This window comes from Echiichthys vipera, assembly GCF_963691815.1.
Source record: "Echiichthys vipera genome assembly, chromosome: 10".
Taxonomy (NCBI): Eukaryota; Metazoa; Chordata; class Actinopteri; order Perciformes; family Trachinidae; genus Echiichthys; species Echiichthys vipera.
The window spans coordinates 19818515-19839121 of NC_139835.1; the positions used below are offsets into that span (position 1 = coordinate 19818515).

General features: G+C 38.6%; 1 protein-coding gene across 1 annotated transcript in view; it reads right to left on the bottom strand.

The window, feature by feature from the left end:
• The window catches only part of LOC310952538 (glypican-6-like), an 86107-nt gene extending 72892 nt beyond the window's left edge, over positions 1 to 13215 (bottom strand). Inside the window, exon 1 of the mRNA XM_083921166.1 lies at positions 12838 to 13215. Coding sequence (XP_083777292.1) covers positions 12838 to 12988 — 151 coding nt within the window. The 5' untranslated portion in view covers positions 12989 to 13215. The remainder of the gene's footprint in view (positions 1 to 12837) is intronic.
• Between the last annotated feature and the right edge of the window lie 7392 nt (positions 13216 to 20607).

Sequence of the window (20607 nt, forward strand, 5' to 3'; positions counted from 1 at the left end):
TGTTAACGTGTAAGTTTAACCAAGAAAAAGGCTTTCCAAGTCCAATCCAAGTCCCTGCCTTGCCAGGTTGACAACAGAATCGGCATTCAACCAATGAGAGCTGCACACAAAATACTGTACAAACATACAGTACAGTGCTGCTCATTTCTATTATCAATTAGACGATTTCTATACAACTTCTGTAGGGCTTGAAGCTGATGGGCTTGAGTTAATCTCAGTGGATGTTTTTTTTCCAGATAAATATCTTATTTAAGCCACATTATGGAATCCATAGCACTGACATAAAAAAAAGCAGCATGGACTTTTAAATACTATGACTGCTAATTAAGGATGTCTCGAAATATATGCATGGACAGGCCAACTATGAGAAAATGAACAAATGCATGACCAAGTGAATCAAGGCATTAGTCTAACGGAAAGAAGTAAGTGGGTGGATGTAGCTATATGAATAAATTAATATGCCAGTTATTTTCTGGTTTAATGACAATAACATCATGGAATTATACCATGTAAGGATCTCATTAGATCTGACTGAAAACAGACTCAGTTCACCTCCTTATAAAAATAAAACAAGAGGTTAGCTGGACGTTGCTGTAAATCACTGCTCATATTCACTCAATGTCATGTACCTTCAGACATCCAAGGCACTTAATGTACATATAGTCTCCGTTTCACCCCTCACTCTGTAGCACACTGAAACATGTCCTCTAACTGATGGATAATCAGACTTTGGCAAGAAAACTACAATGAGATCATATCCTCAGGAACTACAGAACACGAGGATGTATATGAACATCAATATGGATCTATGAATCAGTGCATTCCACATAGTCTTTCCCTTACTCTTTTAATAATGTCTCTAGAGTGTTTTGTGTACGGAATAGCCAAGTTTCTTGCCCAAGTTAGAACTTGCATCAATCAAAATTGAATGATTTTATTCCTATCACATTTTGGGTCATGTCAGAAATCATAATGAAAGGCATGCTCATGTTTTAAATAACTTGGGGATGCTGATACAGGGGAGTATCTGTCCTTGGGTGAATGAGGACAGGTTCAAGAGGAAATGAATTCTCACTGACATAAAAACAGTCTTCAATAAAAGCAGCACAGTACAATGGTATGGTGGTATTCTTCATCCTCAGGAGAGTCAGCGTGAAGGGAAAAAGGACAGGAATAAAGATGTCGGAACTGTTTTATACTCTTAGCAAATGTGTCAGTGTTTTCTTTTTTTTTTAATATGTCAAGATATTCCACTGCAACATGCCACATAGAAGGCGGTGTAACCGATAAAACAGCCAAGTGTTGACTCAACATTCTGGAATTTCATGTTGAAATATTTTTAAATGTACTATAGAGAAATGTCTTTGAGAAGAGAAAATATAAATGCATAGCTGGCCTCTTTCACTGCAGAACAAACATTTTGAGAGGCTTTGAAGATGTTTTTGTGAAGAAATGGAGACATTTATATATATCCCATATACAGGTATATATCCTATATATATACTTGTATATGGGATATAATATATGTGACATATGGGATGTGACATTTGAGCATAGAACAGAAGCTGCAATTACTCCTTTGGATGGAAGATGAAAGGTCTGGCTATTCCAGTACAGACGACATGAACATACAAGTAAAAGAAGACTGAAGACATTTTAAGATCAATAATTCAATCGAGCTACAGAAAATTAATGGGCAAATATTTTGTTAATTGATGAACTGTAAACCGTGAATTTTCCCCCAAACTTAACTTGGTTTTGTTGCCTACACCTTACCAAGTACCTGCACTTTAATTACTAGACTAGTAGATGAATCAGACACCCCCTCCTCCCCAATTCAGTGTAGTGGTAACATATGAAACAGGCATTTGGACACTGGAAAATTGTGATGATCTGAAATTTTACAGATAAAATGATTAATTAAGAAAGTAATCAGAAGATGAATTAACAATACAAAATGATTAGAATCATTGCAGCATTTCATTGTACAGTGAGGCAATCCTCTGCATGTAAAACAATACTCAAAGACTAGATTTCTACTCATATAAATCTCTGCCAAGAAGATAAATATACAACCAAAAAGTACAATATGTCTGACCCCGAGGGTAATAGCTATGGAATATTCATGTGCCATACCCTTCTGCAAGGTGCACCAATATCATTATTGCTAAGATTAATGTATGGATTTCCCCAACACCACGTGCAGCACATTTAGGAATGACAAGCACCGTATAATCAGCATATGTAGTACTATGTCTGGCTTTGATATTTATTAAGGAGTATGTAATAAAAAGTCTAGTGGAGGCACGAGAAGGCTGGTGTAGATATTCGATCCACATGGGCAGCATGCCTAGAAGCCCCTGAGAATGAGATGTGAGCAGGCAAGCCACTCTCTTCTGCGTCAACTTGCTAAGTGGAGCATGGCAGAGAACTGCACTACAGGTATAGCGGCTGGTGGCTGGAGACATGGAGGGCCTTGAGACCTGCACTGATCATTAGCTTTCACTCAGCATTTACAGCTTAGTTTACAGACACCGGCCATTATTAGCTCTGCTACCTTGTTACAGTCCAAGTGTCCTCTTGTCAACAGACTGCTAAAGTGAGAGGGGTGAGGACACAACTGCACAACACACAGCTCCCCACGGTCAGCTTGCTGAGACACACCACACCAAGGTGTCCTCAGGAGCAGTGAAAATGCAAGCATCCTCTCCAGTTGCACATCATCTAGTCTAGTCAGACGTTGTCAACAAGGCAGGAGTGGCAGACATGTGGCTAAAGATAGATCCAACGACAGCAACAAGGCATCCAAGGGAGCTTTGTTTCATGATGGCTCGTTTTTGACAGGCAGATGGGGTGTCGGGGAAAAGTACCAGCTATACGTCAAAGTCAAAAAAGCCTGAATTTGATCCTCATGTCAATGAAGAGACGCACATTGATCCAGAGGATTGTTTTTCTGAAAATTCTGTGATAGCTTGAAAAGAGACTTTGTCAACTACTGGAAAATGTGAGAACAATTTATAATAAATAGAATCACAGGTAGTCAGATATGAAGTGAGGGATTTGTGCCAAACATAACTCTGGTGGCATTTTAGGATTTGCAGGTTAAAAAAAAAGAAGAATAGGACCGTTAATCTCACAATTTCTCCAAGGTAGCTAACACATCTCAACTACCTTCCAATTCAATCTGAGAAAATATTATAGTACTGTATGTGAACAGAATGATATATACTGTATAAATTTAATTTTGTTGAAAGAGATTATAATAAGATTTAACCATTGGTGGAATGTAACCATTGTAAGTACATTTACTCTATGTTAGTAGTGTACTTAAGTTGACATACTTGTACTTGAGTATTTCCACTTTATGCTACTTCTTCTCCACTATACCTTTTTTGGGGCAATTGTATAATTACTCTTGTACTTTTCACTCTTCTACATGATAGAGCTTAAGTTACCAGTTACTTTGCATATTCAGGTTATTAATACAAACTATCGATATCAATTCAATTAGAGAAGTGCCCTTAGTAGGGTGCAGATCTCCACCAGGTGTGTGTCCTTCTCCCCTCCCAAATAAAGAAGCATTCAATCTCATTCAATTGTCCTTCCTGGAACAGCTCTGCGTGGGACTATTTTCTTGATCCCACATGCAGACAGTCTGACCATACATACATCTTGGCTAAGAGAATAATAACTTATGATGCAATATTGTAGGTTAAGCTACAAAGCAAAGTAAATCAAATTAACCCCACATAAGCCAGCTGCAACGTTAAAGTGGTAAACACAAGAATGAAATGGGCCATTCTGTAGAATTTCTAGATTTGGTATTTTAAGTATATTTTAATGCCTATACTGTTGTACAAAATTTGAATGCAGGAGTATTATTTGTAACAATATTTCTACACTGTAATTCTATTGCTACATGTACTTTAATTAAAATCTGAGTAATTCTTGAACCTCTGGATGTAACCCACCATAAGGAGTTGGATGATTCTATTTCACTAACAGATTAGGCATGTGGTATGCACTAAGTGTAGTCTATGCTGGTTAATGTTTTGTTTTTTCTAAGAAAGAAAAAAGAAAGAAAGAAAGAATAATAACAAAAAGGATCACTGTCTAGAGGAAATGTGTTTATGTCAGCTTGTTAAACGAAAAATGAAAAAAGCTCTTTCTCAGTGGCTCCAGGTTAGAAATTTAATTGGACAGTTGTTGACAGGAACTAATAGATCAAAAATAACATCTATTCAATCTCTGGTTGACAAGAGTAACACTCATTCTTTCACATTTCGAATGATTCCTAAACCATGAAACAGCTTTTGCCATGCCGTCTCAGGAGAATCACTTCAATACAGTTTCCTTGTTTTTCACAGTACATTTATCCGAAATGAGTCTGACATACATGAATTCTTTATGGCTGTGCTCGAACCATCATTCCTTCAGTAACCTATATGATAACAGCTGCTTATCCCGTATTTGGTCAGGCTTCATTAACCCAGTGTCTCACATGTTCTTTTGTTTTCATTCTTAATGTATTCAGAACCTACAATGAAATAAGCTTTGTTGCTATATTAAAAACAAATGGAAGTCAACTTAAAACATCTGAATAATGATTTCAATCTTCATATAATATGCATTTTAACTTAGTTATGAACAAAGCTGTTTGTTTTTCTACCAGCTGAAATCCATTCTCATTTTAAAATGTGTAAGCTGTATGAAAATTTCAGCAACCAGCGTTATAGGCAACAGAAAGTTGGACATAAACCCTGCTGAAGGCCACATACAGAATAAACAGAAAGCTTGGGTCATAGACAGGATTAGAGTCTAGAAATATTATCCAGAAACTACTTTTGGTGTTTAAAAAAAAAAAAAGATTCAAAACCCTGGAGACATGAGTTTCCCTCCTTTTCTAAAGAAACCGACACATACAAATTTAGACATTTCCTTTTGGGAGCTGGAACAGAGCATTGGTGCATAGACTGCAGGCTCCTGACAGAATGAAATGACTCAGGTTTTGCACTGTTGGTCAGACAAAATAAGCTAACTACATGGCTGTATAAAAGGCAATCATGCAATTGGTCCACTCCCATATTGCATTTAAAAGAAATCAAATGGCCCGTAACAATCTTTGACAGCAATACTGTGAATATCTGCTAATGATTAATTAAAGCCAACATTTAATAAAGGAATAGATACAGTCAATCCACTTTCATCCCACATCGTCACATGCGGACGCTTCGTCTGGATTAGTATCATTTGTCAACCCACTTCAAACAGTGACACTCCACTATGGTCGCGGGTTTTAAACACAGGTAGGCCTAACACATTGTCAACGTTATGAACTCAAATATAACCACTTTGTCTGGGTTAGGAAAAGATCGTGGGTGGGGTTGAAACAGGTCCATAAGGTACCAAAGTGATTCACGGGACACACAGGAAACACACAGGACACAAACAGTACAGTATGTTGGACCACCACTACCTGACATCCTCCCTGTGTGGACTTTGTTACTCAGACTTCTGGGGAACTTGGTTTGAGCATCAAATATTGCTACAGATGGATTAACAGTAGAAAGCCCAGTGCGTTTCATCGGATGCTCAGGAGTGCCTTATGTGTGACAACACTGGGGTATTTGACACCATGGTAATGTCAACGGGATGTAACTGTATGTACAAAGATTGTAATAAAACATGCAATACAACTGTTCATGTGTTCAATGTAAAGAAATGCCAATATAATGAAGCCCAGTAAAATCAAGATCAAGATTCTGAAGATGAAGATGAAGCCTCTTAGCGCGTATTTAGTCAATGAAATGTACACACAGCAGTATATACAGTATTTCACCACTTTTTTTTGGTGACATTTTAGGGTAAGCTGAGCTTCCTTTGCAGTCTTAAAGCAATCGCCACTGGTGATACATTTATTAAATTGATATCAGGTTAATATTTGTTGAATTATGTGTACAATTTACAGGATAATCAGAAAAAATATTAAGGCCTAATCAAATCTTAATATTAAAGTATATTTTAAGAAAATATGATCGCTGATGTTAGATAAATTCTCAAGACCTGCTTTAGCAGTCATATAGCGAGTATTTTAAAACAAAAAGTCTATTTCCAGTAAGTGATCTTAAACAAGGGATATCTCATTAATAAGGTTCTACATGAATTTACTTGACTATCTTTTCACATCATATTTACTTTGGGTCCAAATTGTCTGTTACGGGACTGAACTCCAAATGACTTTTAGTAAGAAATACTGTAAATGCCTAATAATGATTGGGATTTCACACCTGTGGGGGGAATTTGTATTTCCTAAAAGGTTTAACTAGTCAACTATCAGATGCAGTCATCAGAAATATGTTTATTTGAAGTATGTTTTTCAAGATGGGTGTGGTCGGAGCAAGGTTGCCAGAAGTAGGGGGGCAGAAATGAGTAAAAGAGCCGTTGCCCCACCACTTTACGCCCCTGGTCCTATTTGGCATCTCAAGAAGATGGTCTCTAGTTATTTACCATTTTGAACACTCAAAAAATACTATTTTATGAATCAGTTTGAACTGTGTAGGTGTAGTTGGATCCGATTAAATTGACAGTGCTGGCAACATGAGCAAAAAAACAACAACACAAATACCGAAAGCTCACATGTGAATTAAAGCAAACTGTTTGAAGTTTGGCAGAACACTTTTTGTTCATGTTGGACCCTACAGCTCACAGTAAGACACTGAAAATATAATGTTTCAAGGTCTTATTGTGTTATGTACAAATTGTAGGTGTAAAAAATACACCTCTGCACTCAATATAATACCATAAAACATTCTATTCAATGGTAAAGCAAATTACATTTAATCAAGTTAAAGTCATAATCCATGAGATTTGAGATACCTTGTTTCTAGCGGCCTCTTTAGCAGTAACATGTAATAGCAGGCAACTGTTCTTTCAGAGCCCTCCATCTTGTCACATTCATGGTTGCTATGTGAGTTGACCTTTTTTTTTGCTCTTATGTAAACTTTTTTGATTTCAGGATTTCAGGTCCATCCCCTATATGTTACCCTCTTAAATACATACACATGTTCCAATTACACTTCTGGCCTTCCTACATGCCTGACTCAGAAGTTGGAAGGTCCCAATTTCTGATTACAAGTGAATGCATCATAACCATCCAGCTCCATCGGCAGACCAACCACTGTCAGCAACGTCACAAAAATGGCGGCCTATTTGCGTCTAGGGAGGGACACAGACATGCAGTTTGGAACACGCACTCTCATTAGTGGGTCATACGATCAGTCATCATTGTTTCAACTCATTCTTTAAGATAGTAACTTAACAGACAATGGACTAGATGAAAATCTTACGGATTACAACTTTAAAAAGGAACTACAAAAGTAAAAAAGATATATGACATAAATAATCAATGCTTTGAGTATTGTGTTGTTCTGCTTCTAACACTGCAACCCTTAAACCCCCTGCGGGACACAATGTTTCCTACAGCTCTCAGAGGGAACACCTGCAGGGAGAGCCCATCATGAGGCCATCTTGGCATTCATGAACATGATTGATGACACAGAGATGGAGCCAGTGTTTGAGAAATCCTCTCTGCTGAGGGAAAAATGGTGATTGTTTGGATTTTTTTTTCTCTGATAGTGCACTCCTCCCTCTCCTTCTCATAAGACACATTCACAAAACATTACATCATATAGCAGAATACAACCTTAAATATGGGGCTACCATATACAAACTCAAACAATAGTTGCCAAATTATATGCAACTTTATCACAAACATTTTGATCTTTGTAGAGTGAAATGTAAAAGCGTCAACACACCACAATTCCATCAAAAGCTCCGGTTCTCTTCACTCCCAGATCTCTCTCTCCGCATGTGTGAGTGACAGGAAGGTCACAATAATCGGACGATACAACACAGCAACACTGGCGTTTGCTGCAGGGGCTAACAAAGTCATCTGGCCATTCCCTCTGCAGGCACTCCCATTTAGCCCTTTTAATCCTCTCCATCCCATTACATGACAGTAGAGAACCTGTGCACATTACACGCTCCAGCAGAGATCATTTGCCTCGTTGTGCAAGCGGCCATGGATCACATAAAATATCAACGCCGTTATTTTGGTCCCCAACTCCATCTCCTGGTTTGGAGTAAACAGAGCTGGCCGTCAAATGATAGCATAGACATATGACATGCTAAGAAGTTCCATTGAATCCAGCAGTCCGCTGTGTGACTCACTTTCCGTATCTTCTCATCTTGTGTCAGACATTGGGTAATTCACTGAGTTGAAACTGAGACAGAAGGGGCAAGACTGTACCAGAGCAATGAAGAAGTGAATTTCAAAGGCTAAAATTGAAAGCTCCCATATTGTGAAAAGTGAAATTTCCATGTATTTTATGATTATAAAGCCGGTCAGAACTTCTGTTTGAGTGGGACAGACTGACACTCAAACAGAGCTGTTCAGACGGAGGGTAAATAAAAGTCTTGCATTGTCCAGACCATACTCTGGCACTGGAGTATAGGCTTTGGCGGGATCCACTTTTTTATACCTTCATGACAATTTAATGAGGTATATGGTATATGATGTAATATGTGTAAAAAATAAAATATCATTTGTATTTTTGATGGAATTGAAAATCATATCATCTGGATTTCTAAATACCCTGGTATACCGTAATACCGCCCAAGCCTTCTGGAGTATGGTTGGGCTACACCAGCTTATCGTTCTTGGATAGGGGGAAAACACAACTGTAGCTGCATAGAGGTAAATCCGACAGTTCAGACAGACACTATGAGAAAAATATTTATGTGTTTTTTGAACATTTAAGCACCTAAACACCTTCTAGTAGAAACCTAACATACAGGTATGAACCTGAAAATGAGCACAATACGTCGCTGTGGAGAGTGACATGCTTTGGGCAGTGTTCAAATTACACAGTGGCTTTTTGGAGAGCTCTTTTTTTCTGGAGGATGGGAGGACCAACAACAAAACGGAAAAATTATTCACGATTTCAGGATTTTTTAAATTGCTTTATGTGGTCAGGAAGCACACACACAGTTGGGAAGCAAGACACAGGAACTTACAGGAACTTTACTAAGTCTAATGGAGCTGCAGCATTTCAGAATAAAGCTGGGCAATAAATCTAATTTTATTTACAATTACAATTTTGGCTTTCAATAATTATGACCAAGATAATCCAGGTCTTATTCATTTTAATCTCATTTTTTTATTTGCATCATTATTATTACACATTATATATTTAATTTATTTAGCTGTTTTTAACATTTAACATGTATTGGAAGTTCAAGAAAATCCACTGTTAATTTTTTTTAGTTTTTTTAAGTCAATGTCTAATTGTGCTAAATAATCATGATAACAATAATGATCAAAATAATCATGATTGTGATTTTTGCCATAATCGAGCAGCCCTACTTCATAGACAAACAAATATTTACTTCCACTTAACAAAATTATTGATGTTTCCTTTTCCTTTTTTCCATTGCCAGCATTGTCTGCTGAATAGACTGCATTCATATTTAAAGCATTTATCAATTCAGCCGCTCATCCCCCCATTCACACATACACAAAGACTGACACCAACTATTAGTTCCAGTGCTTACTCAAGGACACTTCAACATCAGGGCAGGAGCCAGGTATCAAACTACCGCCTCTGCAAAATGTGGACAATCAGCGGACAACCCGCTCTACCTCCTAAGCCAAAGCTGATCCGACCCACCATCCTTTTCTCTCTCTAGCCTGACCACACAATCACTATGCACACACTAAGCTACCCTTCTAACATATATGCATCAAACTGTGCCAACAGCCTAAAAATATAGGACTGAAACATTTGCTTTGAAATGCTCCATGGCTCTGGGGAAGTTCACAAACACCTAAAGACTTTTAGAGCAAACCACAAGTTGATGCTCCCGTAGTTGAACATGACTTAACCACGTATGTTGACAGCCTCAAGCCAGGGCTGATCAGCAGGCCGAAGCACCACCTATAGGTTTTGTTGAATTACTGTACCAACTGAGCCTTTAGGCTTTGGATCAAATCAACAGTGTTGTCAACAACACTGATCTGATGCAGCCTCAGATCAGAACCTGTCATTTCACCTGACCTGTTCTCTTCAGTCTGACCAAACATGAAAGCGAAAATAAGGGATTTTAAGCTTTTAATTTTTTGCTTGATGAAAAACATATTGTTGCAGTGGTTGAGCAGCTGAAGTGGTGCTGAGCACAATACTCCTGCAATAATACCCTGCTGTTATTTCTCTATTATATTTGTAATGGTTGTAATGAGTGCTTTATAGTGAACAAAACACACACAGTATGATCATAATGTTAGAGGCAACAACTAATTTGAATGATAAACAGTAAAATGTGAAAAGGGCAAATATATCTTTAAATGTAAAAATAGAGAGCATTCATTAGCATAAATGGGATTAATAATTTAACAGCCTAATGGGATTAACTTTAAACAGATAATGCTAGTCAAAAATGTGGCACATAGCTTTATAACTTCATAAGAGAATTCTAGTGATTTATGTCTAATTTGACGTCTAACATGGTTGCTAATGGCATCCAAAGCAGCGGGAGCGCACACATGCGCACACACACACGCATGCACACACACGTCCCTCTGTCACCACAGTTTGATGTTGAAGTGTCAGATAACAACAGAGATTTCAAGAAATCCGACAGCAAAGATCAGCCATTCAACATAAAGTATGCGGAAGCAGCGAAAGCATCATTTGTCGAGGTGGACCACTAACGTTTGAAGGTTGACGTTTTTTTTTGCCAAATGATCAGTGAGTTAATAGAGTGTGAAGGCAGCTGTAAGGCTGACAGAAACAATAAGCTACACGAAGCTCCAAGAGCCGCTCTACACAGATTCCCACAAGGACCAACTAATCTAGAAGTACTGGAATATTAACTCCCAAGTAATGTCACTGAAGATGCTCCCTGTTTGCCACATGGGTGTTTTAAACCCCTTCAGCGCCAAGGCTATCAAAAAAATATGATAATCTCCAGAGTTTAAACTGTTTATTTATTTATCCATCCATTTATTTATCAGACATGATACAGATGTATAGTTTATAGGAACTCTAGCCAAGGCTAATTTGCAAGCCCTGTCCCTGGTTAGGCTTTTCTTTCTAAAAAGATTAGAACATATCATCACTAAAAGTGCATTAGTTAAATTGAGCACGTAATCAATGGTGACATTCTCATACATGTGACAGGATGATATACAAAATGACAATGAAGATGTATTTCTGCTTGTGATTCTTTTTGATCAGATGTTAAATTAACCTTTATATAAAAGTAATTCCAAATTTAGTCAAGACTTGACTTAGTGCCATTGTTTGCATGAGCGAGAGGCAATAAGTCGCAAGCCTGAAGGGCATGCCCATCACTGTGTGAATTTGCTGAGGTGGTGATAATGCGTTGTCTCCGGCAGACACGTAAGGTTATGACTCATTCAAAGACCACATCAAAAGACAGTTATTCAGTGTGACAACATGCAGAGATGAGAGAGATTGAATTTTTCACTCATTTGGGAGATTAGTTATGATGTCAGGGACACGGATCCAAAGGATTTAATCAGTTAGTTATTCAATCCATCTCTGAACAGGTGTGCCTGTTATCAAATATTCAGCTTTTTACTTGAGCCAGATTTCCTGCTTTATAGAGAGAATGATTGGCCCTGAAGCACAACAAGGGCCAGGAGAGATAACTCAGCTGGGGTATTGTGAAGATAACAAACAAAACACTTTTATTCCTAATTACTTTGCTTCAGATGCAGACTTAACGACACACCACGTATAATCATTCCGCTGATCATGTGAATTCACAATATACTCAATCTGTTATTTTATTTACTGATATATAAAGATTTATTGCGGTAAAACAGTTTTACATTTGAGCCATTTATGATCTAAACTGATAAAACTGAATACGTATAGTCACTTATCCAAAAATATGTATTTTTATATATTTTTTACTTTAGTTTCCCAACAGCCAGTAGGCAAGCCAAGTAAACATTATTATCAAACCTTTATCTTTGCATGTAGTAGATCTGTCCAATTAAAATGCCAAATGTGACATTAGTTATAGGGTATTTGAAATGCCTGCTCCATGATGATAGTGGCTGAAATGATGCATTTGACTTATGGTTATGGGCTGCTGAAAGAGCAAGCAGTTCGACTTCACCTTATCAATCAATTTTCGCAGGACAGGAGTTAATCTGCACAGTTGATCGTTTATCATCCCTGCTTGGTTAGCACAGCAGCAGGCCTCTGCTGGCCACAGATTTTACACACAACTGCCTTTGGGACTCTGGTTGTTATGGCTGGCTGGCACAAATGTACAATCAGTCCATGAGCTCACACCACCTGAAAGCTGGGTTTTTAAATGGGGAGGTTCCCTGATTACAGCAGGCCTTCCACTTCAGTGATGCAAGTAGCTGCAGGGTGCATGAGGCTGCACCAGCTCTTGGTCACCATCCAGGCAGGCCAATTAGGACTATTGTGCAGTTTCAAACTTTCGCCAGTTTAGACTTGGAGCAACTTAGTGAGTGACAGGTGGTTGAGGTGCTGTCTAACAGATTCCTCTGATGCAGACTACATTCAACCAAAGACCTACAGTACTACTGGGGGATGACTTTGCATCATAGTTGCAATGATGACATGTGGGGATTTTAAACTTTTATTTGCAGAGCTCAACATGAAATACGAGAGTGCTCATTGCACACCTGCCTGTGTTTATTCCCGAGGCTATTTCTAATGTTCTATTCGGCAGTTCGTGAGTCTGACTGACGGCTCGCACTGTGTCCAGCCTTACCTGGGATCTCCTGAAGAGGAACATGTGCGAAGCTGAAGCCTTTCCCGACAGAAGCCTCCCTCACGTCGCTGCAGTTCCGTGCCTTAAAATCAGCCCCTGCTGCAACAGACAGCACAGAAAATGTGCAAACGATGGTCTCTAGTCTGAGCATTGTTCACTTTCTGTGAAGATCCTTATTGTTTAAAGTTCTCTGCGGTATCCTTGCCGGTAAAAAAAAACTCCCCTGCAGTAGATCCGCAGGTACTTAATGACTGGCCGTCTAATGGTTGCAACTCAACTATTAGTGTGCATCAACACATTATTTCCCAAAGCCAAAACGGGTTTCTATCGCAACCGAGAATGATTAAAACTCCCCCCGGCTCCGCAGAAAAAGAGGGCTACAAGTGTAGAGGTGCAACATGAATCAAGGCAGTGCGTTTCCCCCGGCGCGTCGACTCAACTTCGCAGAGCAGACGAAGCCCCTGGTCGCCGTGTTGGAGTGGAAATGCTGTGTGGAGGGGAGCGCTCTGTGTTCACATCAGATGCACCGGCGAGGCAAAGAGGGACACAAAATATGGAGTGGAATCCAGCCTCATCCATTTTAGTGGGGGCTGCAAGGTCGGCGCCTACCAACAGAGATGCAGTACACAAATATAAATAAGACAAATAGATAGGAAGCTGGGTGAACTGTAGGATGTAATAAATTGTTTTCTTTTTTTTAAAAAAGACAAGTACATAGGAAGCTGTGTGAACTGTGGGGTGTAATAATAAAAAGAAGAATCAGTGGCCAACATATGCATCTTGCATCTGCAATCTTTATTAAAAGCCATATTGTTTTAAAATAATAATACACCCTAGGGCGTTTTCAGCGGTACAGAATTATTGCTTTTCGAAAAAATATATATTTTTAGTCTGAAATATTTTTAAAGTTTTTGATGGGTTTGACAATGCCCAGCCAAAGGCGGGCATTGCGGGTTGCCAGGGTTGTCTGTTGTTCAGCGCAGCTACTGTAGGCTGGCTCTGGGTGAAAGGGAATCCTGCAGCTGGCGATTTGCTGGAGGGGATGGGTTCAAACAGGCTCAAACAGACTCTGGGCTCCTGTAGGCTACTGGCCCGGTCTGTCTCCAGACCTGGCAACCCGACAGGTGGAATTATTTTTTGTTGTTGCGACTACGATCTTGAGACACTAGACGGCAGTGTTCTGCTCATTCTCCATATTCACCCTTTAGCTTTACATGAACTAGACTGGAAGGTCACATGTTTTGTTAACTTTCAGGTTCCAAATTTTATTTTGGGTTTCTACTACAACATGTTTTCCTACATGCCATGAGCCCTATCCGGTTGGTATTAGTTTAATGTTGGGATGTGGGGTAAGGTCATTTTTACCAGAGGTTTCACTCCTAATGTACCATGTCAGTATTATGGAGAATGTCAGTAAAAAATACTGCAACTTTAACCTTCTGTAAAATGGTCAAAAAATACCTCAGGTAATACTATAGGTCCGCATACAACCCTCTGTAAAACATGTGTTGATATACCATCATATCTTATCATTCTGTGTTTACTAAATTTTTTCAGGAAGCTACAGGGAGGTGATGGACAGGGATTTCTTAATCCCGTTTGAATTGCCCATTTATATTACAGACGTCCTGAGGTAAGACTATTTAACTCCACATCCCCACGTTAAACTAATAACGTCCGAATAGGGCTTTAAGTGTCTTTAGCATGCTCTTTGCGTCTCTGCACTGTCATTGCAGCCAGGAAATGAAAGTACTAGCCCTTTCTACCCATGGGCTATTTAATATAGTTGTGAAATCACAACCTTACAGAAGTCCTGGCACTCATTTAAAGGCTCAGTTACTGATTATGGGCTGTGTGCATTTCTATGTTGACTGAGTGTTTTGATACTCACACACTGACCTGCTTTCTAATAGAAAAAGACATGAAAATCTCCCGTTTTACAATATAGGACCTTTAGTATAATATTTGAAAATTTGAACATATTTAGATATGTTTGCAAGGCAAAGTGTGGTTTACTTGCCTTCTCCTGTTTCTGAATGCTTTTAAACACCCAATCATCCTTTATTTGGCCTATGTGGTCATGTTCCCGTGATGGGGATTTTAATCAATACAGAAAATGTAAATGCAAACAAATTTTTTTGTTTTTCACATCGAAAGCAAAACACCAGTTGCATGGGATAAAAACTGTATTAGCTAGAGAATGTAAAGGATGTGATGAGGCCAGAAGGCAAGCTTTCATGGCTTTTATTGATTTTGGAACAGCTTGATCCGAGGGTAGATCAACAGTGGATTAACATGGCTGCCATCACTCTGCATAGGGTTCCTACTGGTATTAGCATTTGGTCGATGGGCGATGGATGATGCGGTCATCCATCACTCAGCTTAATATTGTAATGTCTACAGTTTTGCGGTGGCTCTAATGGCATTCATTGCATGCTTAAAAAGTACCATCAAGATGTTTTACTGTGGAAATCATCATGCCAATTTGGTATGGGATAATGCGTCATGGGTGACACAGCACTGGAAGATTTTGGATGAAATAATAAATCCACTGCTTTTATGAGGGCTTCGCTTTTTTTTGTTCCGGACAGAGGGTGGATGCAGGTGTAATTAGACAGACAGTAGAGGAGAAACATGTTTTTTTGTAAACATGTTGTAAAAGAAACCCTAAATACAAGTATGAACCTCAAAAAGTAGCTTAATATGGGACTATTAAAGCAAATTTACACTATGCGTCTCTGATTCAGATGAGAGTGTGTGTTTTTTGTCATGTGCACATCATAGCAAATATTAAAAGTAAAATTGTTGAATACTATTGTTTATGTAATCTAGGGTACAAATTAAGTTACATATGTAGCCTCATATGCTGACATCAATAAGCCATCCTAGATTCCCCTTCAAGAATTCTTTGGTCTTCTTTTGTAGTGAGACTTTTTGACCTGGACACAGTTGATTAACATATCCAACTTTGAAAGTCAAGAGATCATTTCATCCAAATTAAAAATTTTAATACAATGAAAAATTAATTTCATGGCAAAATTCTCAGTTAAGATAGCTGTCAGGTTGCCTAACTAGTGCTGCAGGATTGTGTGTGTGTGTGTGTGTGTGTGTGTGTGTGTGTGTGTGTGTGTGTGTGTGTGTGTGTGTGTGTGTGTGTGTGTGTACGTATGTGTGTGTGTGTGTGTGTGTGCGCGCACGCATGTGCATATGGGCTGCCTTCCTGTGCACTCCATTTGTAATAGAATTCAAATTTCAAACATATTGTTTTTCTAAAACATGAGTTTACTCCATCTCCTTTTCGATTCCCACAATCCCCAACCATCCAGAAAGATGTAGTCCCTCCTGTGTGTTCTGAATGTATCTTGGTGTCTCCTTCCAGCTGGTCATGCCCACTACTCCTTTAAAGAAAGGTGTAAAAAAAAATAGTCAGTCACAAACTCAAGTGCAGTTAAAAGGCAGGAAACTAACGATGCACTCAAAATTGACTTTTATTTTCTTGGCAAAACAGTAACTGCAGCTATTAATGTGACTAAACTAACATTTGGCAATAGCTTGACAGCGCAGGAAGCTTCAAACAGGATCAAATTATACTCAAAACTGTCACACTTTCAGTAGCTATGAAGAATACATTACCAGACAAAAGCACACTGAAGAGAGAAATTACTCACAGGATCCAATAGTCAAACAAGTTCAGTTCACTGACAGCCGCTTAAATACAAGCGGAAAAAAAAAAACGTATTTGAGCTACGTCTAATATGAAAAGGCAGTTGTGCAGTTTTGAGACATTGCTGAACGTTTTTACACTATAGCAAAGTGAGAACAACCCGTGGAGAGTCCTTACAACCTCATTATTTTCATCATCAGCCAAAGGTTATTGGGTCATAACATCTCCACATGATCCAGCATGCATCACTCCATGCCTAACTGTTAAATGCTCAAGATGAGTCAGCTGATAATACGTCTTGTGGTGGGTCAGTGTATTCTCATCAACAGGTTCATATGATATCTTATGAAACATTACAAACAACAATTCATATGATATTTCACAAAATACGACATTCTATTTAACCCTGTGAAATGGCGACCCAAAGTGCACCGTGATGGTTACATTTAGGCAATAAAAGGTGACGTTTAGGCTTCAAAATGACTTGGTTAGGAATAGAAAAGAAGCTGTGGTTTGGCTTAATATTTCTAGGACGCTAAGATCACCGGGACACAAACACTGGTTCTCTGGGTGAAAGTCCTGAGTTTGTATGTTCTACACTTTAGGCAAAAAAACACACTTAGTTAAGATCGTGGGTGGGGTTAAAATAAGTGTGTTCGTATGATGATACTGTTTATCATTGTTTTGTTAGTTGTCTAGGTTACTGTGCAGTCAGCTTAATAAGAAGAGCAGAAATAATTCATGATCAGTTAATTAAGAAGGTGGCCAGCTCAGTTAAGAGTGGAACAAGTTGTAACTGTACCCTACGAGTGGAGGAATATAAACGAGTGTGTTGTTTGTTAAGAAAGGCTCAGGGGGATTTATGTTTATGGATGGAAATTCAAAATTGATATGGAGAATGTAGATAAATTGACTAACCCAGATGACCTCATTTCTGCCCCGCTTTGGAGTACTTATGAGTCAAAGTATTGTACCTGACTAGAAGTGATCTGATCTGATCTGTGTCATATGTGTGGCAAACACTGAATATGAACACAGTTCTCTCTCAACATATGGGGACTATGGCATATGGCAATATATCTTTACCATATCCTCAATACTTGAGTGACAGCATATCTATGACCCCTAAATCATCTTTGTTGAAATTATAACACTGGGAATTGTTCTGCAATCTGATATTAATCTCAAATGCATCAGTTTTATTTTATTTTTATTTAGCATCAAAGATCATTATTATTATCATTTTCATATTCTATCATCTTAGCTGTGCTTGTTTCTTACTATTCTGCTGTAATAACTGCCATAACATATAAGTCATATTCACATTACTATAGATATTATTATAGTTACTGTTACTTTTTGGTTGCTTGCATCTCTGGAAGTGTATCTCTCAGTTTCACCAACCACTCAAAAAGTCCAATAAATATGGTCACAGAGTTGTAAAACAAAACATATCTCTGATAACTCTCTCTCTCTCTCTCTCTCTCTCTCTCTCTCTCTCTCTCTCTCTCTCTCTCTCTCTCTCTCTCTCTCTCTCTCTCTCTCTCCCTCTCTCTCTCTCTCTCTCTGGTAACATAGAGTTTGGACAATTAGTTTTTTACTTAGTCTGACAGAAAAACAATCACACCATTTTAGGTGTTGTTGCAGAAGTGAGAATGCTATCAATCGTCCAATTCTGGGGTTGGACCGCTGTATCGATGTGCATGGATTGTCTGTATTCACATAAGAATGGAAATGTATGGAGTATGAATGACGCATTTTTATCTTTCTTTCTTTCTTTCTTGCTTAAAGGGATAGTTCGGCATATTTGAAGTAGGGTTGTATAAGTTTGGAGAAGCAGACAAGAGTACAACACTTGTCAATGCGCTGGGTAGCCCTCCAACTGTTACAGTCAACTATGGTCACTGTTTTAAAAATCTGTGAATCCAAACAAAACTAATTGTTTAGGTTTTGGCAAAACACAAAACAAAAGATATTGGTTGGAGTGTGTTTGTAACGTAACTATGGGACACTTAGCCTCCTCGTGGGTGAAAGTTCTGTGTTTGTGTGATCCATCCACCACCCCAACGTTACCGTACCTGCGTTGGTATCAAATACCAAGGGCTGTGACAATATGATGTATATGATGCCCTAGGAATGCCAGAATGAGACATATCGTCCCCTTTGTCTAGATATGCTCAAATACAATAAAATATTGTGGAAGTATTGTATTGTTGTATAACTTAGGATTTCAAGCCCTACTAAAGATGATTCAAAGGGTGATAAAGAGAGAGAGAGAGAGAGAGAGAGAGAGAGAGAGAGAGAGAGAGAGCTAAGCAATAAACAACTGTAGTTATAAACAATTTTTCATACTTTGATAATCTCCAATGTAAAGTTTCTGTATATTGCTATGAACTGTACAAGCATCCTTTCTGAAATACAAAAACATTTTAAACAAAAATGTCTTTAAAAAAAAAGAATTCATCAAAAACCAACTCTCTTCAAACTCCTCTAAACAGTCAGAATTCCAACTGAACTTCTCAACCTGCCAAACCAACCCACTTCTCACCGGGGGACTCATTTATAAACTGGGAAGTAAGTGATATGACAAAGATTTAATGTTTGTGTGTTTCAGCGTCTTATTTGATGTTTTTTTTAGTTGTATTTTCTGGCAATAGAATGTTAAAATGCTTCCTGGGAGAAATAGCTGTATCAGGTTATACCTTCGGCAACTGTGTCCCCATTCAAAATGTCTTGGATGTGAAAACAGGCTTTTTTGCATGAATAGTCTGAAGCTGTGGGGAGATACAACATCCCCTGCTGCACTGAACAGATGACAGAGGACAGGGACTCTTAATCCATTCCCGGTGAAACAAGATGCTGTGTTTTTTAAGCAGAGAACACTGGACTAGCCAATGCTAAATTAGTAATCAAGGTAATTCGACAGTGGATATATGTTAGGTTTAATCAAATCACTTGTAGAGCTCCTCTTGATATGCTATTGCCTTGACCTCCACCTGAGAGCACTTCAGCTGGGTGTCTTACAATAAGCATGAGGCTGAAAACACCTCCATGGCTATCAAGGCTTACAAATCCTCCACCATTATAAGTCACACAAATGAAATATGTGTAACCCACCTCATTTATTCTATTCTAATCCACCAATGTGTCTACTTATTTTCCAGAAGGAAATGGATACCACTAAACAGAACTTGAAAAGGCTAAAGACAATTGACATGTGCTCACAGAAACAGTTGCGGACAAATACTAAAAGAAGCTCATATGTCAGTTGAAATTACCCTGGAAATCCAGACCCAACTCTATCCAAACATAGGGTCTTGGAACGTGCAATAGAACTAACCAACTCAAGGAGTGACACCAATGCATGCAGTTCAAAATACCACTGCATGCAAATGGATAGCACTACAATAATGATCAATGAACAAGGTGACGTATTTTATTTTCATTAAGCCCCATTCATTTAGTGACCAGCGGGGCTAAATGGTATATTAAACTTTTGCCATATCTGGTCAGCTAAACAGTAAATACATCTTTCTTGCAAACAAAAGATTTGAGTGCCATCTTCTGTTCATTATTTAAAAGAAGTTCAAGTCGTTTAGAGTCGAGGCCAAAGCCATTTCAAACAACCGCTGTTCATCATTTGCAGCCATCTTTGTTTGTATCTTTACTAAGACTATTGTCGGTTACGCCCATAACAAATAATACGATATGATTGGTGATTTAGGATTTTCTGGCATAGTTAGTGAGCTACAATGGAGAGTGATGAGAGTGAGAAGAAAAGCACAAAGATTGAAAGAACAACAGGATCTTGGTCTGATCTGCTAAAGACGAAATTAAAATCCTAAATTGACGGAATTTTTCAAGGTTAAGGACTCTTCAGCTGTTCCAGTGGGTTTTGTCTGACAAAGCATGATTAATAATGTGGGGGGCCCAAACAAACAGTGGCCTAGGGGCCCATGACCACCTTAATCCGCCACTGGCAGTGAGTGTCAGTTCTCTGGGCAAAAATGGCTTGTTGATGGCAGAGGTCGCAGGAGAATGGCCAGACTCAGTGATGATAGAATGTCAATATGGATCAAAATATCAGAGGAATGTTTGACCTTGTT